The sequence below is a fragment of the Ochlerotatus camptorhynchus genome, unplaced genomic scaffold (assembly GCF_037179485.1).
Source record: "Ochlerotatus camptorhynchus isolate MF236.1 unplaced genomic scaffold, CSIRO-AGI_Acam_v1.1 ptg000122l, whole genome shotgun sequence".
Lineage (NCBI taxonomy): Eukaryota > Metazoa > Arthropoda > Insecta > Diptera > Culicidae > Ochlerotatus > Ochlerotatus camptorhynchus.
In genome coordinates, this window is record NW_027040612.1 from 1,996,064 (window position 1) to 2,020,749 (window position 24,686).

Here is a 24,686-nt window from a genome sequence, read left to right on the forward strand (position 1 = left end):
TATTCTGTTCTGTAGAATACACCGAAATGGTTAATAATCTTCAGCTGGCTTTCGAGAAGGCGACAAAGAAGTACTTTGATTCGAATTCCTCCGACGAAGAGCAAACGCTGGAATATCCAATCTTCAAGGAGAAACCTTTCGGCAGCAGCGGAGGCAAAAACATCAACGAGTCGACGGGAGGCAGTACCAGTGCGAACAACAGTAAATCTTCCAGCGAAAACAAAAGTGACAATAGTAAGAAGAGTAGTGCTGTTAAGAACAACAACAGTGATAAAGATGCTAAAAGTGATAAAGATGTTAAAAGTGATAAGAAGGAAGGCAAGGTGAAGAATTCCAACAAAAAGGGAAGCACTGAGATCGGTGAAAGCAGTAGCGTGGGGAAGAAGCAGAACAGCGAAACAGGTGGTAATGCAAAGAAGGGCAAAGCTAGTGGCGAAGTAGAGACAAAAGGTGGAAAGAATGACAATGCCAAGGGATTGAAACGAAAACGAAAGGAGAAAGATAAAGTAGGCAAAGGGAAGAGCAAGAAATTCAAACCAAACGAAAGTGATGAAGATGGAGAAAGTGAAGAAGGAGAAGATGAGAACGGTGAAGAAGACGTGAAAGATTTGAAAGAGCATACGGACACTGAGGAGGAAATTCGTCGGTCTCCGACGCCTGTGCCACCGGAGATTAAAAATAAAGTGAATTCCAAAGTGAAGAAGAAAGAGGAAAAGGTCAAAGAGAAGACGAAAAATGCCAAGGGTAAGAAAGAAGACAGAAAGCTAGCAAAAAGTGAAGTTGGTAAGAAAAGTCGTAAGAAATCTCCTTCGCGATCCCGATCGGTGTCTAGATCGCGATCGGCGTCACCTGTGCCAAGATCTCCTAGTCCACCGAAGAATGTGAAGGGTAAAAAGGAAGACAAGAAGCTGGCAAAGAACGAGGTAGGTAAGAAAGGTCGCAAGAAATCTCCACCGCGATCGCGATCCAGATCGGTTTCCAGATCGCGATCAGCATCACCAATGTCCAAATCTCCTAGTCCGCCTCCAGCTTCATCGTCGAAAAAAGCTGAGAAACGGAAGGAAACTACAAAGCAGAAACACGGCAAAAAGGAGCGGAAGGAAGATCGTCCAGCAGATCGAGAGATGAGAAATGCTGAAAAAAAGATTCTCAAGCAAGCTGATACTTCCATGAATTCTGGAACACCTTCTCCGCTTAAAGGTAGGGGGCGGAAAAAGGCGCAGGAAAAGAAAGCCGAAAACCAAAGCGACGCAGAAGAACACGTGGATCCTCCGATCGAGGAGGACGAAGATAAAGAAACGGACCTTAGCAACTTTGCCGACATCGACGAAATTCGAGTTCGGAACGATAGCAGAGGATATGCTTCCGAAGAAAGTGTCGAAGATCTTCCCGCTAGCGATGACGGTAAAAAGAGCAAAAAGAACAAAAAAGGTGGTCAGAAAACAGGTAAAACAAAGGGAAAGAACAAAAGCGAAGAAAAATGCAAAAAGAATAAATCCAAGGGAAAGAGTGGAAAGAGCAAAAAATCCAAAAGTAATAAGAGCTTCGACACTTCCTCACTGATTTCTTCAAGTAATGAGGAAGAAGCCATTGAAGAAGCTCCGACAGAACAGAAGAGTAAGAGTAAACCTGCGGAGAAAGAAATCAAAAGTGCCTCAAAGAAACAACCGAAGGATTTCTCCAAATATACAACGCTTCCCAGGGATAGAAGTTCGTCTCGAAGCTTCTCTCGATCTCCAAGCCCGCTGCCTTCAATAAGGGATAGGTATTCTTCAATGTCGGATCATTCTATGGACTTTGACGATGATGATGATTTGAACGGCGGAAGGAAATCTGCCCCTGCAAGACCGATAACACCGGACATCAGAGATAAGTATGACCTCATCAAGGAACGACGGCGTAATCAGCAAAAGGCATCATCACAGACCGGAGCACCGGTAACCACACCGACCAATGAAAAACCGACAAAGCAGAAACATAAACCTCAGGAAACCAGTCGAAAGAAGCAGAAGCCTAATCAAACTCAGACTACCAGTTCAAGTGCCTCACCAAACCCCAGCAAGCAGCAGAAGGTTACAGAGGAAAGTGACAATTCTACAAAAACCAAAGAAACAGGGAAGAGCAAAAGGAAACGAGATCGGTCCAGTGAATGCAACCGGGACTCACCGGTTCCAGAGGAGATCAAAGATTGGACCCCACCGGAACCACTTCCCACCGTGGAGAAACCACGGCCTTCCTACAAAGATGAAAAGACGGAAAAACGGGAATCCGAAAGGAAGGTCGATCCAAGTGACGAGTACGACTTTGTAGACGATTCTCCTCCGGAAATTCCAACACCAAAGGCTCCTACACCAATTCCATCGCCAGTGGAGAAGCTTCCCAAACCTCCGAAAGTCAAAACAGAGTCCAGCAAAAAGCAAATGCAAAAATCAATGAAAAGCTCTCAACAACATGCTTCCTTAAAACCGATTACTGCTCCAGCAAACAGGCAGCCTAAAACTACCGGTGCCAATATGGAAGCTTTGGAACTGGAAACCGAGCAAACGCTCAAGGACATCAACAAGTGGCTGGAAAACACACCGCGATTCTCGGAGTACAGCTCCGCCAGCAATTCGCCTTCCCGGTACATCATGGACGATCTGGACGCTGTGACGGCCAAGATAGACGTTGCGGACTTCCGAAAACCCATTCCACTTTCTCAGCTCCCCGAAGAAGAAACGGAAAGTCCTATTATTCCGATCGCTCAAGCGGTAGTAGTTCCACCATCTCTGACAACACTGCCGACTCCGATCCCTTCGTTACCGACTTCCCCGAAAGCAATGATTCCACCTGCACTTCCAACACCCAAAGAACCATCCAAGCCGAAGCAACCCAAGGAACAACCACAAGACATCAATCCTCTCAAAGAATCAGTCAACAATGTCAATATTTCTGCATCACATCCCGTCGTGGCGAAGCCGCATCCTCCGCAACCTCCCGTTGCCAGTGTTCCTCCTGCCCCAAACTCAGCAGCAATACCTCCCGAACGTCCACATCTCGGTCCGCCGCAGATCATACCGCCGCACTCGCAGAAAAAAGAGCCCAAGGAACCCAAGCGGAAGACTCTGAAGGAAAAGCTCAGTCAGTTGGGCTCGCGGAAGCGGGACACGGTCCACCGTCTTGACCGATTGCAGCCAGGAAAGTCGAAAGGAAATCTGCTTGGGTCAATGCAAAATATCAACAAGCCGGAAGAACTATTCCCTCTGGGTGGTGGACCGAACAAGCTGAAAGAAGTCAAGAATTCCCTGATTGTCAAAACGGACGAATCGAAACCGAAACTAAGTTTAGGCACGGTACTAAATACCGAGGGATTCGGCTTGGGGCAGCAGCATAATTTTGCAGACGAAAAAAAAGAGAACGTGGGAGATGTCGCAGAGGATAAGGTGGTCAAGGAAAAAAGTGATTCGGACCAATCGCTGAATAGCTCCAAGGATGACAGTGGAAATGCAGCTAAACTGTTAATTCAGGAAGACATCAAAGCGGCCAAGGCAGAGTTGGCCAAGACAGATCCGGGTAAAGTGGTTATATCGCCGGAAAAAGCCACCAAAGCGGTTAACAAGTCGGATAAGCCGTCGGCAACACCAAATTTAAGTGCTTGGTTCAAGGCGTTTGGAGCACCGAAAAAACCAAAGAAACCGGAAGACGGCGAGGAAGGTGCAAGTAAGAATTCGCCACCTGAGAGTGGTAAGGGTGGTGAGAATACGTCGCCATCGGACTCGGGACTCAACGTACCACTCGTACCGAGTCTGGAGAGTCCAAGTTATCCTTCGCTGCCAGCACCCAGGCAGAGGAAGGCCAGTACGGGAAGTACAGTTTCGGAGAGATCTTCGTTTAGTCAGGATCCGGATAGTCCGCGAATTGGTATAGACGAACGGATTGGTGTATACCCGGCACCGTATCCGAGTCCGATAGGAGCATCACCGATTATGACTTCTCCCAAACTGGATGACACGCAGAAAAGTCCATACCCGCTGAATGGGGCCATCAAAGTTGGATTCTATCAGGACACAACCACGAAGAGTAGTCCAGAGAAAAGCTGTAGTCCAAGAGATTTACCTTCACCGTATCCACAATACTCTCAACATTTGTACAGCTCCAACTCGGGCATGACTGCTAACAATCTCTACGGGAATTACGCTTATAGTGGAAATACCAATGCCACTAGTACCGCTAACGCAACTCCAGAGAACTTCAAAAGCTTCGATCAGTACAAACAACCCGCTTCCCAGGAATCAGATTACAATTCATCGATGAGTCCCAGTACAAATCCAAACTCACCTTACCACAACCAGCAATCATCGCCTTACCAACAACAACCCAACTCACCCTATCAACAGCAACAGCCAAATCAGAATTTCAACCAACAACAGCAGCCAATCGCATCACCGGCTTCATCCGGGCCGCTGTCTCCCTACAGTACCAACTCAATAGCACCTCCACCGTCAGTACAACAAAGTCCGGCTCAATCCGTTAGTGGTCATTCGCCGTTCAATCCATCGCCGACGTCGCCTTATCAAACACCTCAACACCAACCGCAGAGTCAGCCACCACAAGTGCAGAAACCCAATCAGCAGTCGCAGCAGCAGCAACCTCAACCACAACCGCAACAACATCCATCGAAACCAAATACTCCCATTCACCAAAGCCCGAATTCGCCGTTCTCTCAGTCGAACCACAGTTCACCGTATTCTCAACAGGATCCAAACTCTCCCTACTCCCAGGGCCAGTTATCCCCCTTCCAACCGATGTCACCGAAACCTTCCCAGTCAAGTCTTCCTGTCGTTCCGCAAGGAACTACCAACAACAGCTTAAAGTTAGCACCACCTATCATAACTCCCCAACAAGCAGCAGCCGCTGCTGGAGTCACACTGCCCGATTCACCCGTCAATAACCTTTCCCAGCAGTCACAGCAAACCTCCCCACAACAACAACCACCACAAGTTCAAAATACCGGATCTCAGCTGCCCATTCCGCAGCCCCAGCCGCAGCTTCCACCGCAATTGAATACTCAAACACCGTGGAACCAACAGCCGCCAACCTACAACCAGTACGGAACTCCGACAGATAACTCTATTGGAATGGGTACAAATCTCCCTGCTCCAGCTCACATGCATCATCACCAGCAGCAGGCGCAATCTCAGCCACAGCAGCAACAAAAACCCCAACCGGCACATCACAACGTTCAGCACATGCAACCGCAGCTACTCTCTCAGCAGCAACAGCAGCAGCCGTCGCAACTACAACAACAACAACCACCACCATCCTGTCAGCAGCAAAGCCAACAGCAACATCCAACTCCCAACCTGAGCAATCTCACTCCCGCTCATAGTCAGTCCAGTATACAGCAGCAGCAGCAGCAGCAGCAACAACAACAACAGCCGCAGCAGCAACATAGTCATCTGAGCAATCTACTCACAAACAACCCCTATGCATCCAACTACGGACGGCAGGCGTATGATCCTACAGGACAGAGTAGCCATGTGGGTCAAGATGTGAGCAAGAGCGCAGCACCGAAAGTACCTGAGCTGATCAATTTGGGTTACAACAGTGGCAGTAACGAAAGCAGTGCAAGCAGTAATAAGCCACAGTCGCAGCCGCACCAGCAAGAAATTCCCATGAATATGGGAAACAAGCAACCTGCTGCGGACACGACCAAGGAGAAAGAGCTTACTAAGCAGCAGCAAATGTTCGAGCTTATGGGAGCAATTGGCTACACGAATCCGATGGATATCTCAATCAGTAAGACTAAGGCGTTTGATATGTTTAATCGGGCGGCTACGATAACCTTCCCTCGGGGATTCCCCGGAGCGGGTAATAGTGGTACTTCGAGTGGAAGTCTAACGCAACAACAGGAGGTTTCAAAAATGGGATACGGTGGAAACACGACAGGGTATGATCAGATGCAAGCGAATACCAACAAGGCTCATGACATGAGCGGTGCTACCGCCTACAACATGCAGCAACCACATCAACAGCAACCGAAAACCAATCAGAGTGATTTGATTGCTGGTGGTAACATTCGAGGGAACGTCGCAGCCGGATCATATGATCAGAGAACGGCCGCCAATGTCCAACAGCAACAACAACAGCTTACGCAGCAGCAGCAGCAGGCAAATATGGATCTCAGTGCTGGATACAAGTCATTCAGTGGGGCGTCGTCTTCATCATTGATGGATCCGGCGCTTCGGAATTTGGCGTCCCTTTCGTCGTTGTATCAATCGGACGCAACTTCAGGATTCTACGATAAGAACATACCGCCTGCGGCGCACATGTTTGGAAAGAATCTGTCGAATCATCCCGTGGGAGCATCATCGGTGGCATCTTCCACCACATCCACGCTGCAGCAGATGTTCAACTCATCCATGGCCACCACAATGGCATACAATGCCGCTGCACGGGATCAACAAACCGCCTATGGAGCAAATTATCATCAAAGGTCCGATCTACTTAATCAAGGACAGAAAGTACCACTGAATATTCCAACAGTAGCAAACCCCACGGCTGCGACTGCTGTTGTTCCTGAACCGACCAAACCCAAACGAAGTCGCAAAAAGAAGGATGCAACACAAGACATGATGCAGCAACAATTGCAACATCAACAACAGGCACATCAGCACCAACAGACACAGCCCAATGCGGCCCATCAAGGTTTCCAGGCGTATCCAGGTCATAAAACCAGCCAGTCATCCTCTTCATTAAGCAGTCAACCGATTTCGGCTTCCAATGCCCCCGGTAATGTTGGATCGAACAGCAGTGCTAATGCCGAACCATCGGCCATTTCGCTGAAAACAGCCAACGTTGTCCCCGGTAGTGCCTTCAACTTCGGCACAGGACCAGCTGGTCTAGGTTTGCCGTCCAGCTTGTATGGTGAAAATTCACCCTACCTGGACGAGTTCCGCAATAACCCGAACCCCTATCCTTACCTTGCATCTAGTCACAGAGGATCTACCGCGCCCGGAGCAGTAGCATCAGCAGATGGGTCTGATAAATCACTCAATCCATCGGCTTCAACTGCCTCAGCCGTGGCCGCAGTTGCCGCAGCCGCCGCTGCTGTCCATCAACCTCCACCAGCAGCCTCCCCGTACCATCAGTTCCTCTCGCATCCCTCCTCTAGAGCACCATATCAGTTCATGAACCAACTAGATCCACTGCATCAGCAGTACATACGTCAGGAAGAGCTCCGTGCCCAAATGATGCTGAATCAAAGCCTGGGTCTGGGGGCACCCGGAGCTCATGGACCACCTCCGGGAGCTTACGGTCAACCGGGAGCGTACCATCATGCACTCGGTATGCATAAACCCTACGATGCCATGAACTCGATGAATCGACCACCGTGGCTATAACAGCAGCAGGACGTCGCTGGCCATCAGACGGGTCCGAACCGATCGAAGGCTGGTGACATGACGGGAATGGTCGAACGACAGTCTGCCATTGTTAGCTGCGGTACCTCCGGCGGTGGTGGCAGCGGCAATCCCAGCGCTGGAAGCGTCAGCTCGTCTTCGTCGGTTGCGGCAAGAAACGAAGCGGTGGCCTGGGACGCGCGAAGAAACCACGGCCACAATTTCTAGTAGTAAGGAAGAATGGTTCGGGTTTGGTTCTTCCGTTGCGAAACCTTAAAGTGAACGTGTGCGTGAATGATCATCGGTATGTGTATGTTGTTGTTGTTTTGTTAACAACAGTGATTTTAATTTTTAGAGAGGTTTTTTTTTATTGAGAGTAGATTTATTTCTGAAACAGCCAAGTAAATTGTATTTAGTAGACGGCCAGCTGAAGTAAGTTTTAAGACTTTTGCAGACTGCTCTGAAACAGGTCAAGAACCGAAGTCGACAGCAGCGGCGACTGGCAGAAGATGTACTAGATTAGAGTAATTCGTAGTACCTATAAATAGTGATGTGTTTTGTATAGTTTTAGTATGTTTTTTTACGATTAAACTGAAAAGTAACTTTTCTTTGTCTGTAATGAAATGAATTTGTGCAGTTACATCAGCCATATTTTTAGCGAAAACAGTAAATTGTGTGTGCAATATTAGGAGCGTGTTCGAAGCCGGTGCCGTAGGCCTATCTCGTTGGAGCAGCTCTTGAGTATTTTGGAAATTAATTCTGTACCTAATTGATCAATCGAGCAGTAAATGTGTACTGCCTATAATCGCATATCAGTCTCATAAGGATTCTCGTTAATTTTTAGAATCCAAACACATAAAGCAACCAACGATACAGACAAGACCCTTGCTACGACTACCACGACAAACTCTCACTGCAACACAGTTCGATCGGAGTGGTAGAAGGATAATGATATATTGCTTGCCTGCTTTGTTGCAATATACATGGATGAGTACATAGGTTGATCTGAATCGGTCAAAGACATAACAAAAAATTCCCATTAACACACGTGTATCATCTTCGGCTTTGCTTCGTGAAGCAGCTTGCCAACAATTTGCTCGTTTCCTTCTACCGCCCTGAGTGAGCTGTGTCGCACGGGCTGCTTGTCATGAAAAAGAACGAAGAAGATTATATCATTATTGCTTTCCTCTTCTGACATAGCGATATCATTCGGTTCGTTGATCGCTTGTCATTTTGTCATTTGGAGAGATTTTTGATTCCTTGAAAACTATGGATTTTGGTCTTGAAAAATGTGTAAACAACATCAAGTCAGTTTGTCCCATCAAACAAAGTAATCGCATATCAAGTCCCACCCTGAAATTCAATCGTCCAGAGGTCAAGTTACAGTTCTGCTTTTTGAATTGCCATATTTTTCGCCGATATAACAAAACATACAAGCATCATTGCAACTGATTTTAACTTGAAAATAATATCAGTAGATTTACTATGATTTTTCAAATATTTACATGAGAATTGCACTTCGTAACTTCGACTGCCATTTTCTCAATGCCTACTTTTTCATATGGGACAAATATGCGATTATAGGCAGTACATGTCAGTTTAAAAAAATAGCCTAAACGAATCACTATACCAATAATAGCAGCTCCATAAACAGGGGTGAATTTGACCACTGATGATGCCTATGGCATCAATTGGCCAGTAAACCAATTTAAAATCGCTTTAAGTTTTGAACAGGAACATACCTATCTGCATTAGTGTTTCTAGAAGAAAATTGTTTTACGATAACTCAATCTTACTATTTTTTATAATAAATTATTAATAGTAATTTATCAAATATAGCAACTAGCAGTCAGGTTTTTTTCCCTTTATTTGTTTTCCGTCGATCTTTTTTTCCATACTGAGTACCAATGCTACCGACGCCAGGGAGGCAGCTCCCACACCTGGACCCTTCCTATCGACCCATCAACTCATGAACCGGGGACCAAAGGCTTTACTTCCCTTCCGAAGGAAGGCGTGATCAGAGTTGTTATGCCTCAGAACATCCCGGCAGTGCCGACTGGGATTGAACCCAGGCTTGCTGGGGTGAGAGGTAATCATGCTTACCACTGCACCACCGGCGCCGATTAGCAGCCAGGTTCAGTAAACTGTTTTATTCAGTTTTATGTGATATTTTTTGAAAATTTTGTATTTTGATTGGACATTGTCTGACAAATTCCATTGTGCTGAATAAGCAGGGGATAACCAAAGATGAATACTAAGATGAAACTGTCGGAAGAAAAACTTTCTATTTTAGTGTCCTCTTTCACGGTCCCTTTCATCCAATGAATACCCCCCGTATTCAAGGTAATTTTGTGGTTTTGCTGCCCCCTCGGCAGAGATGAAATTTTGCGCTCATTTTTATCAAAACAAACACATCAAAATCAGAGGTGTCCCATTTTTTAATTAATCGATTAACAACTAATCGTTTTTATTTTGGTTCGCTATGCTGCCATATTTCCACCAATGAGAGTGCAGCACATGTTTGAAACGTTCGGTGATGATCGTCTGGAGAAGTTATTGCTTAAATCGGCATGATATAACCGATTACAAATATTTTACTTTTCGGTTCGTTAACCGATTAATCGATAATTCGAATGAAAATCGGCCACCACTAGTTGAATGTGAAACGTCATTTCAAATATATGGACCGTAAATAAATAATGATACAATTTGAAAGGGACCGGGGCTCATCACAAATTACGTCCACACGGTAACTGAAATTAACACGAGTGTTCACCGGTTGGGATAACTGCTTTTGAGGAAAAAAGTAGAAGGGTCTGTGCCTAGGGGCACGAACGGAAGCTTGACGTAGGACCGCTAGTGGACGGAGCAAATATGTTGAGCCTTTAGTTCTTTTAGTTGATCTATTATCTTAACTCCTTCTGTATTTGGATTGGTGGCTCTGAAAAGGGCCGTTTGTTTGTTGGTTGTTGGCTCTGAAAAGGGCCTTTTGTGTTTTCAAATGGTGGCCCTGAAAAGGACCGTTTGATGGTTTTTCCTGGTGTCCATCGAAAGGGTTGTTGGGAGTTGGAGGGTACGGAACGAATAAGTACTAATCACTGTTGCCTTTTGGCGCTCCTTTTATTTTGGCGATATTTGTTGATATTGCTGTTGTATTTTGGATGGACAACTATCACGAAATGACCCAAAGCTGATAGTGAATTTCCGAACACTGCTAATGGCACTGATTGATGATTCTTTGCTCTTATTTCTCTCCATGGTTTGTGAACCTGTTTTACCCACCATCTAGAGATCTTAAAAGAAATTCTATAGCGTAGAAACAGAGTGGCCCTGAAAAAGGCCATTTGGGATCCAAGAGATTTACATGCTGGTGCTTTCGGGATGGCGTGCTTACACCATTGCACAGCGGTTGAAATTTTGCAGGTGATCAATGTTATAGTCAGCCTAACGAAGCGACTGCAGTGGAACGACTGAAAGATGGTGAAGCTACTCAGAGAGCCTCCAATGTCCGCGTCCTTCAGGGTCCTACCAAATTTGTGGTAACCATCTCCGTCGCTAATGAAATTGCCATTTTGGTTGGAAGCGAACAAACTGGTGTACTTGGGTATCTCTAGAGACAGCGTGCTCAGATGGCTTTCCTGGTAGCAGCATTACGCAGGTGAGCATTGTAGTCAAACTCAGCTGTGTAACGTTCGAAGAATGTCGTTGCCGTTGGTAATGCTTCTCATTCCGATGTCCGCGTCCACTTTCTCGGTCTTTCAAATTAGTTGTGACGACAGTCCCCACAGCTAATGGAATTGCAACTGCTCACGTTCACTGAATTACAGTCTGTATAAAACTTGCAGAATAACTAATTAGGCCTCTCCCTTTTGAAGTATTTTCCGTCAGAGCCTTCCTAGTTGCAAGTATATGGATTGTTCTGAAAGAACAACTAGCGCTACTTGACTTTTCACACCAGTGCAAGTCGATGCCGACCGGATGACGGCGGCCTAGTCATGCTGCCTATTGCGGGAAGCCTTTCCTCCGGTCGATGTGGGTGCATTCGTCGTCGTCTTCGTATTGGTGCGATGCGTGCTGTTCCACTCATACGTCGTGTCCGACGCTTATCCGTCCGTTGCTCGAAAGTTAATGACGAAGAAAACGATTTGGCAAGCGTTTTTATTGCCGCTGCCTGTCTCCTCCCTTCCATTCATTGGTGAAATAGCGAGCTGTCAACCGAGCGGTTAGTGTCATGTGTTCGATTTGCGCTCTATCGTTTTTTTCAGTGTTGGGTATATTCATCACTGCGACCATTACTTTGATCTATTGTGATATTCCCCGTTTTTATATTGCTTTATCAGTTATGTCGTATCACTATTTTGTGAAGCGACCGAAATAGACTGACCAATAGCATTTTCCCAGCCAGGTATTACATTTCGAATGAAATGTACTACTTGACTGGGACCTGCATTCCAAATGTCAAAGGGTTCTACCAGCCCCTTATCGAAGACAACAAATCAAGAAGACTGGCAACTTTGCCAGAATCCAAGTGACAGATGCAGTAGCGCTGCACTTGAGTGAAGGTGGAAGCAATAGCATAGAAAAATGAGCAAATACACAAACCCTTCTTCTGAGGATGCAATCTTTGCTATCAAATTCGTTCGAAGCATTTACCTATGAGCGGCAGATGACGCGATTGTACCTGGCTCATAGCGTTTGTTAGAGAAAATGGAAGAGTTGCCAGTCTTCTTGATTTGTTGTCTTCGCCCTTATCCAGGAAAATACGCCTTTTATTGAAGATTGCTACACAAGAGCATAGCAGGTGTTCAGAGTCTTCCTTTTCTATGCCACAGAATTGACACATATCCTCTTGAAGTTTTCCTATTAACTTCAAATGATAGTTACATGGACAATGCCCTGTTATCAAACCAGTATAGACACTAAGATCTTTCTTTGATAATTCAAGAATTTTGTTAGTCATTGAAATGTTCGGAATTATGAACCGTTTCGACTGCCTAGCAATGGAAGTGTTGTTCCAATTGGTCTCCAGTTTCATTTTTTTCCATTTCTTGAACTCCATTTTAAGAGAACAAGTAGAAACTCCACAGAATGGTTCTGGTCCTATGAATTGCTGTGATGATCCTAGCCTGGCTAACGTATCGGCTATATCATTCCCTTCAATTCCACAGTGGCCAGGAACCCAATATAGGTTTACTTGCTTTTGACAGGTCAATTTCTGAAGTGCCATTGCACATTCCCATACGAGTTTTGAATTGCATGTTGCTGATTTTAAAGCATTTAATGCTGCTTGACTATCAAAAATAATGCATATATTCGAATGTTTATAATTTCTGCGCAAGCATATTACAGAGCATTCAAGAATTGCTTGCATTTATGCTTGGAACACGGTTGGTCAGTAATCCATAGATATTGAGATATCTATCCCTGGACCAGCTACCCCTGCTCCCACACGATTGTTCAATCTTGAACTGTCTGTATAAAAACAATTGAACCTGGTCTGATGTTTGGTCCCCCACTTTCCCAAACATTACGATCAAACTCTGCTGCATTGTATAAACGATCGAAATTATATTTTTTTTCTCCATCCAGTCTTCATTTTTTAATAGGAGAGAACCAATATCAAACATTTTTAAAATACTAAGGTGTCCTGTAAGATCACCTTCAAGGAAGTACCAACAATCAATACGAAACGATTTTAAATTGGCTCACTACTTGACTATCCTATTGGTCCCAAGCAAACGATTAACGTACCCCATTCTAGTCGAAATTCTAGTACTACGCAATGTTTGGGGTTATTGGTTTTTCCTATGTTTCGAGGGGTGAATCGATTAGCTTGGGACCGAAGAGAGTACCAGAGCTGAGCCAAAAAGCTGAGCACGTTATTTCGGGACCTTCTAGTCTTAGCAGGCATGGAAAATCATTTGCATTCATTTCGTGCATTCATTTACATTCATTTACATTTATTTGCCCCTAACTTTTTTTCATCAACAGAATTTTGCAAAATAATGTATGGAACTTTTGTAGGTTTTGTTATTAACTACAACTTTTGTCAACAATTCAAATCCGTATCTCTTATGTATGACGAACCAGAGCGGACAGAAGCCACTACTGTTTTTCAGTGAATGAATTTTACATTCACGGAAAAACAGTAACAAGTTCAGCCCGCTCTAATTCGTGATGCATAAGAGATACAGATTTGAGTTATGGGCAAAAGTTGTATGGGCAAAACCTACTAAAACTCTATACATCATTTTGCGGATTGCTGTTGATGAAAAAAGTTAGAGGCAAATGAATGTAAATGATTGCATGAAATGAATGAAAATGATTTTCCATGCCTGAGTCTTAGAGTTACCTCTATGGAAGTACTTTGTTCGTAGAACCCTTAAAGCACTACTTTCAGCTTCTAATTGGATAAATTGATGCAACGAAAGACGATAAAATAGAGAATCTAGTGCCATACTCGGTTTGCTGTTCATCGCACTAGTTATAGCCGATTTTTCATTAGTTTTCGGCCATCAAACCAATGATGCGTAGGATATTCTGGGTCTTACAATCGTCAAATAAATCAAGTGGTTCATTTTTGGTTTTAGACCCCATTGCCTACCAAAAGTTTGCTTACTTATCCAAAGAGCATTTATTGCCTTATTAACAACCTGCTCAATATGTGAATTTCAGTTAAGTTTACTGTCAATAATGACTCCCAGATACTTGACTGTTCGTGAAATTTCTAAAGAAGTTTCTTTCAATTTTAAGTGTTTTATAGAAAATTTTCTTTTCCGTGTGAACGGTACAATAGTGGTCTTAGAAGGGTTTATATTCAACCCTTCTTCAGTGCACCACGACGAAACATAATTTAAAGCAGTTTGACTATTATGACTATGTCATCTGCAAAGCCAATTATCTCGAACCCCCTTGCTTCTAATTTTTTGAGAAGTTCGTCAACTTTTAAAGACCATAAAAAAAGTGAAAGAACACCTCCTTGAGAACACCCTTTACAGCTCTAACGGTTATGGATGAATGCTTCCAAGATTTGCTGAGATTTCTCTTTTAAAAGGCATCTCATTAATCGTTACGTCCGTGTTTGGGATTTTTTCTTACATATCTGAATTTTGATTTTTTGAATGGGACCCCGAGTATAGAAATTAAAGACGTAGTCCTACGTCAAAATGTTAGGAAAATCTTCTTCGCACTGTTCTACATTGAAGCACAGCCCAAGGACGTAGGCAGGATTCGAAATGGAAAGGATTTTGTTTTATTATGGGTTATAAGGCTGAGTGCAATTAGGCCAATTATATTAAAATGTGAGGCTCAGATAGCCTAGTAAGTAAAGCATGCTATTAGCAGGGGCTGCGGGTTTGATTTCCGGTCCGGTTGAGAAAATCTTTTGGGATCGAAATTTTCTCGGCTTCGCTGAGTATTCATTGTGTTTGCCACACAATATACAAATTAATAATTATGGAAGTGCATCTAGAACACTAAATTGAGATCCGGCAACACGCTCGCTACAGAAGCGTAAAAGCCTAGAAAGAAGAGAAGAATATTAAAAGATGACAAACAATGTTGTACTCATGGTGACATGGCCTCAACAAAGAGAAATCAAGAAATTCGACAGAAATCTGTCGCCCAGAATACAAGTATTTTACGTTGATCCTATGCACCACTGGACGTGGCAGGACTGGTGCAAAATCAAATCACGGTTTCAAAACTCATTTGCTGACTACCTATACTACCCATATTTGCATATCAGTCCCATATGGATAGGAAATCAAGCAAAGATGGGACTGATATGCGATTATGATAAATTGAATGAATCCCGACCAACCATTTCGTTAAATTTCTTTAATTTTCGATACATCGATACATGAAAAATCGATAGCGATCGTCACCATTTAATGAATAAATGTAAAGATACTAAAAGCCTGACCGTGAATCATTAATAAACATCTTTATCAAAATGTTGCACCTAATCGTTACCTTTGTAAAAATATCGATTTCTCTTTTCAGATCAAAATAACGATACACGGTACTGATATTTTTGGGATTTTTTTTATCTGCATAATTGCAAGGTTTCGATCCCGTGCCATCTAGGGTAAACTGATTTCTTTGTTGGTAGCTAATCCTCGGGTCTACAGCTGCTGTTGATGAGCTTCTTAACGACTGGCAATCACACTCTAGTATATGGTGTTTTGAAATGTATGTACATCTTTTCGAAAATGTATTCAAAATTTATTTGTCATATCCATAACCAAAGTATAAAGTTCCCTCATTCGGTTCAAAATGCCGAGAATTCTTAAGACATGGCCGAGAGCGTATCGACGTAAACCTAAAGAACTATAATGGCAAACATTTGTATCATCGTGGTCATCGATCAGTCTTCCCATTAATTTTCCGGCAGATCATGCTTCTCTCGATGAAGAACCAAATTTGTCGATAACTAATATAAACATTGCCATCTGTCATCTAGTGTGTATCAAACTCTCTTTACCCAGCGATGCAAATCGATAACAAGGAGATTATAAATCGATGGCAATCTATATTGTTCTTTGCCAAAGTTCAACGTTACGATGGTATCAGTATGCAAATATTTTTAGATGAATATTTATAAAGAAAACTATAGTCCTTGTGGCAAATCGAAATTAGAAGAAATTTAGTATGGCATCTTTATAGATTACTATAATGCGACCGATAAAGAAATTATCTTAAATGTAAGTATCGATCTATAAAGGTTTTTTAAATATATTCATCGAAATCAATTAAACTTGAAAGTAAAGAATTACCGACATTAATCTTTATTTTTGTACAAAGAACTTTGAAGAAGTTTCACGAATGGTTGGTAGGGATTGATCATATTTTGAAGAAGGAAAATTCTACATTGAAAAAACAGGTGACTTGGATAAAATATCTAAGCTCGGTACCGTGTGGTGCCCCCGCTCACTTAAGAGCAAAATCAAGTTCACATCGTTAGTTAAAATACTTTTCATAAATGTATTGCGCATATTTTTGGTCATCATCATAAGATTGTGGATAAAATATAAAACATCCCAAACAATGCTGTTAAAATTGATTTCGAGACATATTAGTGCATGTAACCGGGGGTCCCGTTCATCGCTCATGTCGTAGTGGAAGAATTTACTTTTTGAATTGTCTATCTTTTCTGGCTATTTAACGAATAGATATTGAATAAACATTCGCCTTTGTTATGAAATACAGGTAGTAATGTCTATTTTAAGTTTAGTTTTGGAGTGAGCGGTGAAGGGAACCACCGTTGGGTCTTCATTCATCGCTCATATGGATGAAAACAAAAGTAATTGTTTCGACAATAAACAGTGAGTTGTGAATGGCTTTTCAGGTTCGACAAAATCAAAATACTGCTAAACAACAAAAAATAAAATGACAGTATTTTGATTTTGTCGAGACTGAAATGCCATTCACAACACACATCAATTCCCAGTCGAACCATACCAAAAATAAACAGTGACACAATGGCGATGGTGAAATATGATCAGCAGGTATCTTAAATGAGTGAATTAGTTTGTTAAACAAATTTTAGAACTCAATTATTTTTTAACAAATTTTGACAAAATGAGCGGTGAATGGAGGTCGAATGTTGAACGGACACCACATGGTATCTCGAATGCTTCTCTTTGAATCTCAACTCGGAGGCTTTATGTTAAGTCCGGAATATCGGCAGTTTCTACAAAATTTAAAAAAAAATATTTATGTGACAATCCTTATATCGGATCATACACTTGATCCCAGTTAGAAATCCAACATTTTTGTCTCGAAGTTCGGTATCTTGGCTAGTCTTAGAATCTAGATGATTTTTTTTCATTTCCCGGCGTACTGAATACCTATGTTTGTTTGTGTTACCGATTGCAACTGATTTTAACTTGAAATATAAATCAATAAATTTACTATGAGTTTTCAAATATTTACATGAGAATTGTACTGCATAACATCGACTATACTTTTCCAATGGGACTGATTATAGTCGCTATATTCATAGTCTGGCGGATAGAATCTCGGGAACCAATCGAGCAAAATCACGACCAGCAACAGAAAAGAGCACATCAGCTATTGCGAACAAAGCTTTGGAAACCCTTTTCCCGTGACTCAAGGTTCGCCTACGCAAACTAACACTATCTTCGGGTTGGGGAAAATTGCCCTATCCGATGATGCTGTTCGATTGGCAAGGAAAGAATAATCAAAATCTTGTTTATAAAAGCTGATAGAACCTTTGCAATTGTTGGTCTATAATAAATTGAATTGGTAGGACTGATGTATGATTATAGGCATTATAGACACTTATGTAAAAGATGTGCGGATGCGTGCAAAAGTTTGCACAACAATCAATACGAAACTAACGATTTTAAATTGGCTCACTACTTGACTAGCCTATTGGTCCCAAGCAAATCGATTAACGTACCCCATTCTAGTATAAATTCCAGTACTACACTATGTTTGTTTTGATTCGCTATGAAAGTTTGACAGATAAAATGAGGGGCTCGTGGATTTTCCTATGTTTCGAGGGGTGCATCGATTAGCTTGGGACCGAAGCTAGTACCAGAGCTGAGCCAAAAAGTTGAGCTCAATTCTTCGGGACCTTCTGGTCTTAGAGTTAACTCTATGGTTTGCATTCCATACGATATGACAGTCCGTTTGGTTACATCAGCTGACATCCGCTCATCTATTATATGAGTGTCTATAATCGCACCCACACACCGCTCACGGGCATTTGCTTCGAGAAGACTGCGGCCGGCTTCGGAACTGAAAACAGCAAAACTTTCGATTGTTACAAACAAAATCATCAAAATCAAACTTCCGGATATATACTCTGTCTCCATGTCGAGGCTGTGGTAACTATGTTATTTTTTACCTGTTAGTTCCACTTTCTGTGCCCCGAAAAATACCACTAAGTGGTTATTTTGCAAGTTATAGCGTTTAGTAGGGAAATAATTAGTACGTACATTATGCGTTGTTTTAAGGGACAAATAAGTGCTGAGCATAGGTAAACCAACCCGCGAATGTGCATAAGACCGGTATTCATGCTTGATCCTCAGTCAAACTAACCAGCACCGTGTAATAACATACCTAAATCTATATTTGTTAAATGTTGTATTTTGAGTAGTTTTTGTTTTCCTTATAACTCTCTTGACCAATCCCAGGTTTATTAGCAAGTGTTTAAGCAGTAGTCATTGGTGAAGCCGTGTAAGTCTCAGTAAACGTTACTTTTGTGTGTGCATTAGATTAGCTGCTTGATTTTTGTACCCAGCGTTAGATATGCCTGAACCAAATGAGATTAAACCAAGGAAAGGAAACTGACGGTTTCAATCTGGGTGAATTTTTAAATTAATCCTCTCTACTTTCCACCTGCTTTGGGGTGCTCCTTTCTACAAAACTATCTAAAATATCTACTTAACCAAAAACGCTTATTCTCTCAGTCATGGAAACTGCGTCGTAGAAATTTTGTGAAGGTAAATAACATTCCTGCTCTTTCCGTAGTGGGATGAACTCATTTTCTAAAATACATTAAAAAAAAACAGTGTCGAGCAAACGTAAAGTTAAACCAAACATTTCACGCGTAGAAATCCCTTCTTATGCCTTATTTATACAAAAAAAAACATCGGATGATAGTTCACACTTTACGGAAAATGCAAGACAAATATCATACCTGAGTAGATGCATAATGCTCACATAATTTTCGAGCCTTCTGTCGATCATCGTCAACATATTTGATAAAGTTAAATTCACAACCCCCTTTCTCCCGATAACTTGACTGTTGACTGTACATACCCGTATATAGGTTTAATATCATTAAACAGAATCAAAATATCGTAAGTGTATATATATACATTATTTTTAATTTCTTGACTGCAGGAAATCACAAACACAATATGGTCAGAGATCAAAAAACTCCTTGAAAAAAAAATCTTATGTTAAACTGTACCGGTTTTTCTATGTTTTTTTCACGAGATAAGATCGTACAATGTCTTTGAAGTTATTTGACTGTAGAAAAATTTAGACATTTAAGGTAGACGATATACCAGGTGACAGACATACGGAAATGTTCACTGTGTATTAATCCAGAGAAGGTTTAATGAGTCAGCCCAAAAAAAAAGAGGATAAATATCGAGAAGCAAAATTTATGTTTTACATCTTTGGGTAAAATTAAGAATGTTGATTAATACTATTAATTTGCGGAGTAAATGAATTAAACCATATATACAATAATCGGTTTAGTTTTATATATTATACTATAAAGCACGTACCGTAATGGTAACGCAGAAAAAAAGTATATTACTATTGACAGGTAACCTTACAAGTGAAGAGAAAATACAAAAAAAAAATCACAAACCAAGTGTGAAAGTAGTAGAAAAATATACAAAAGTAAACTGTGAAAGAGACAAGTGTAAAATGCAAAAAAAAATATATTTAAAACAAATATCACAGCATTGACTTAATTTTGTTTCCGAAATCCTACCGAAATGGTTGATATTTGCAAAATTCAATTGGATTGGTTTCAGTATTACAAGAGACAAACTGCTGAACTGCCCATAATCGCATACCTATCAGTCCCCTGTGGAAAACAAGCAAGCGAAGAAAAACGCAGTTTATTTATTTTTTCTTTCATGTTCTATATCAAGAGCAAATTTTCATTATGTCGTAAGTAACATTCGCACCGATCCGAGAAAAATAAAGTTTTGTTTTGATGACCGAAAAGTTATTCCTATTTCCAATTAAACACATATAATCTCATAGTGATAGCAATGTTTAACATATTCAGCCGGGTTTTAATCATACAAAGGCAAATCGCTAGCTTTCATGCTAAGAAATACTGGTTTTTGAGTCAAAAGTTATTATACGTCGTTTGGTGGCCCCTATTGTTACTTAAGTCAAAGTGTATTTACCAGGATATTCGGGAGAATTATCAATTACGTCTCCTTACGTGCAGCCCATTCATCATTTTAGGACCACCGAAATCATCTTAGCAACAAACAGTTCGATTTATTCACTTTAATAATGAGAAAGCGAAACGACGAAAGTACACTTTTCACGGGTTTCTCAGTGCTGTTACTTAAGGCAAACGGCATCTCCATAGAAATCGGATGACTTAAGTAACATCGAAAACTATTTTGATCGGAAGGTAATTACGTCAAAAAGCAATTCGACTGGTAAATAAATTTAAAAATGGGATGTGATCCAATATTCGGACAGTATATAGTGTAATAGCAGGAGCACAGACAAACAGACATAACACTCGCTAGTTGTTCATCGAACAAGCATTTAACGGTCAATTTAAAAGTATCGTAGTTGGTAGTACCGCCACCTGTGGCGCGCATAGCCAATTCCCTTGCGTTTGACGTTTACACACTACCGCCATCTGTTCAGCGTACTACCTACAACAGTGTACTCAACAGATGGCGGTAATGTTTTAGCGACGATGTTTTACAGTGAGAAATATTCAATGTGTTATGTCTGTTTGTCTGTGGCAGGAGCATCGATTGACACTGATAGCTCGACTTTGTTTACCTTTGTTACATTCGACGTAATGAAAATTTGCTCTTGATATCTTACTGGGGGGACGTGCTGTCAAATCAGCCTACTGATCATCTTGTATAAAACTGGTTCCAAACGTAAACAAACGCTGCAGTTTTCTTATGGCTTGTTTACGTTTGGAACCAGTTATGCGAGGTAGGCGACGATTGTTCGTATTTGACAGCCACCTCATCCCCCCCCCCCTTGATATCTTATGGCTGGGACCAGTGGTGTAAGCGGTGACAGCACAGTAGTCGGCGTATTTTCGGTGATATTCCGTTGCCTTTCCTTCTGATTCCTGCATTACAGATTTCAGTTAAAACTCTAAATTTACAACCCTTGAGAAAAGCGAAGAACCACATGTGGGCTGAAAGTCTTTATAATAAAGTAAAAGATGAACCATTAAGAATAAACTAATTTATTCTGATGTTAGTACCGTCAGATGTTTTTTAGTAAAACTTATTTTTTGAGTGATCTTGAAATTAGCTTAAATTTGGCTCATTCGCAGTCAAACTATTAACACAGACAAACAGACATAACACATTGATTATTTTTCACTGTAAAACATCGTCGCTAAAACATTACCGCCATCTGTTGAGTACACTGTGGTGGGCACTACGCTGAACAGATGGCGGTAGTGTTTAAACGTCAAACGCAAGGGAATTGACTATGCGCGCCACAAGTGGCGGTACTACCGACTACGATACTTTTAAATTGTCCGTTAAATGCTTATTCGATGAACAACTTGTGAGTGTTATGTCTGTTTGTCTGTGCTATTAATCTTTCATACATTTTAAATTTTAATTAAATCCGTACTCGACTAAAACGGTTACAACAGCTAGATATTTTTCACCATCCAAGAAAAATGGTATGGTCAATGTATTAAATAATTTTGGAATCTAAGGTGATGACTTCCAGTTTTCAAAATAGCCTTAAATCGAAGACATCATATCAAGAAGACCGGCAACTTTGCCAGAATCCAAGCGACAGATACAGCCAGTTCTTCTTGATTTGTTGTCTTCGCTTAAATACAAGACAATCATCCATATTCTTGTCCCAAGTACATCGATTAACGTCCCCATTCTGGTCGAAATTCTAGTACTACACTATGTTTGTTTTGATTCGCTATGAAAGTTCGACATTTAAAATTAGGAGTTCGTGCATTTTCCTATGTTTCGAGGAGTACATCGATTAGCTTGGGACCGAAAATAGTACCTGAGCCAAAAAGTTGAGCACGTTTCATCGGAACCTTCTAGCCTTAGAGTTACCTATATGCTAGAAGGTCCCGAAGAAACGTGCTCAATTTTTTGGCTCTGCTCTGGTACTATCTTCGCGAGTATCTTCGGTCCCAAGCTAATCGATGCACCCCTCGAAACATAGGAAAATCCACGAACCCCTCATTTTATCTGTCAAACTTGCATAGCTAATCAAAACAAACATTGTGTAATACTAGAATTTCAACTATAATGAGGTACTGTCAACAATCAATACGAAACTAACGATTTTAAATTGGCTCACCACTTTAGTAGCCTATTGGTCCCAAGCAAACGATTAACGTACCCTATTCTAGTTGAAATTCTATTACTACACTATGTTTGTTTTGATTCGCTATGAAAGTTTGACAGATAACATCAGGGGTGTGAGGATTCATGCAGAACATGCAGGGGTGAGTGAAATAGCTTGGGACTGCTTGGGACCGTTTTTCTGGTACTGAGTGAGCCAAAAATAATAATGATTTTCTTCGGGACCCAGTGGTCTTAGAGTAACCTCTATGGTACTGTCATCGATGTACTTGGGACCGATAAGCTAGTCCAGTGTGAGCCAATTTAAAATCGTTAGTTTCCACCGGTTGCCATGTGGTACACTGAAAAATTGCAATATCAGGTTCGTCACCAAAGTTTTCGAGCCGCTCCGTCTGTCACTTCGTTTGTGCTGATAATATGCAAGAGCAAAATATAATAGAAGTAATCGAAGCATTTTTATTTCCATTTGATTATTTAAATAAGAAAGACCTCAATCAATCTGTTTCAATTTGTTTGAATTTATTTAATTTCACCACGAAAATCATAAATTCGCTCTTTTCATATGACATTCTTGCTTGTTGTTTGACATCCACACATGGTGAAACAAAAAGTTAGTTCCCCCACAGAGAACAGACGTCCAAGTTCGGTCAGAAACTTGTGTAAAGTTAAGTGGAAACGTCGCCGTTACGTAGCGCTAGCATCTCCTGATTTCTTCTATAAATTTATCACTTTCGACCAATTTGGCGCTAGTATCGATAAATTATCAGTTGAAAATTGCCACTTAGCGCTACCAGCATTTAGTGTCTAGTGTATGTTTTGCAACGCCAGCGCCATCATGTTGTCAAATAGGGTTTTTAAGTGGGGAAGTCGCCGTTAGTGGCGCTTAAGTCAAATAGGAATCTTTACACAAGTTTTTAGAGAAATTTTGTTAGAGTCTCAACAGACCTCTCCAACTCCAAGGAAAGGATGTTCGGTTATTTTTTAAACTAGATCAATGCATTCATTGTCGTGAGTCATGTGATCGATGATTACTATTTAAATTAATTAGGCGTAGAACACAAATAAAAAAGGGTTGAATTTGGGATTGAACTCACGACCTTCTACTTGGAAAGCGGAAACGGTAACCACTACCACTCTACTGATTTTCACCCCTATTCTGTATTTCGTTTCAAACGAAATTCTCATACAAAAAAATATTTTTTTGTATGAGAATTTCGTTCGAAACGAAATACAGAATAGGGGTGTTTGTCTTGTTGTTAGACTGAACCAGTGTTGTGGAATAATGAATATAATACCACAGAGAACAGACGTTCAAGCTCGGTCAGAAACTTGTGTAAAGTAAGTGGGAACGTCGCCGTTACGTGGTGTTAGCATCTCCTGATTTTCTCTATAAATTTTCCACTTTCGACCAATTTGGCGCTAGTATCGATACATTTTCTGTTGAAAATTGCCACTTGGCGCTACTAGCACTTAGTGTCTAGTGTAATTTTTGCAACGCCAGCGCCATCATGTTGTCAAAGAGGGTTTTTAAGTGGGGAAGTCGCCGTTAGTAGCGCTTAAGTCGAATAGGAATCTTTACACAAGTTTTTAGAGAAATTTTGTTCGAGCCTCCATGTCTGTTCTCTGTGCTAGTACGTCGTTTATAAAGCATTTACAAGGCATGCGATTAAAACATGGGCACATAGTGGTATAAGAGCTATTATCACAGAGATTCAAGTTCAATCAGAAACTTCTGTAAAATAAGTGGGAACGTCGCCGTTACGTGGTGTTAGCATCTCCTGATTTTCTCTATAAATTTTCCACTTTCGACCAATTTGGCGCTAGTATCGATAAATTTTCTGTTGAAAATTGCCACTTGGCGCTACTAGCACTTAGTGTCTAGTGTAGTTTGTGCAACGGCAGCGCCATCATGTTGTCAAAGAGGGTTTTTAAGTGGGGAAGTCGCCGTTAGTGGCGCTTAAGTCGAATAGGAATCTTTACACAAGTTTTTAGAGAAATTTTGTTCGAGCCTCCGTGTCTGTTCTCTGTGACTTTACACAAGTTTCTGATCGAACTTGGACGTCTGTTCTCTGTGGTGTAAGTCAGTTCAGATGTGTGAAAAATCGTAAAATAAGACAATTACTGATGGAAATTGGCAAGATGTTCAATGAAAAATGCTTTAATTTTTTGTTGGGAAAAATCCTTCTTCTAATGTAAACAAACGGTTTGGTTGACGTTTCCTCTCGAACTAACGTGGTGCCCTCTACGT

At 41.4% G+C, this 24,686-nt stretch overlaps 2 protein-coding genes across 5 annotated transcripts in view; both read left to right on the forward strand.

The window, feature by feature from the left end:
• LOC135699876 (serine/arginine repetitive matrix protein 2-like) overlaps positions 1 to 8,392 on the forward strand; it is a 34,141-nt gene extending 25,749 nt beyond the window's left edge. For all 4 annotated transcript variants that reach the window (XM_065220234.1, XM_065220236.1, XM_065220235.1 and 1 more), the window contains one exon: positions 16 to 8,392. In XM_065220234.1, coding sequence (XP_065076306.1) covers positions 16 to 7,382 — 7,367 coding nt within the window. In that variant the 3' untranslated portion in view covers positions 7,383 to 8,392. The remainder of the gene's footprint in view (positions 1 to 15) is intronic.
• Positions 1 to 24,686, forward strand: part of LOC135699880 (uncharacterized) — a 361,603-nt gene that overhangs the window by 242,797 nt on the left and 94,120 nt on the right. The window lies entirely within an intron of this gene.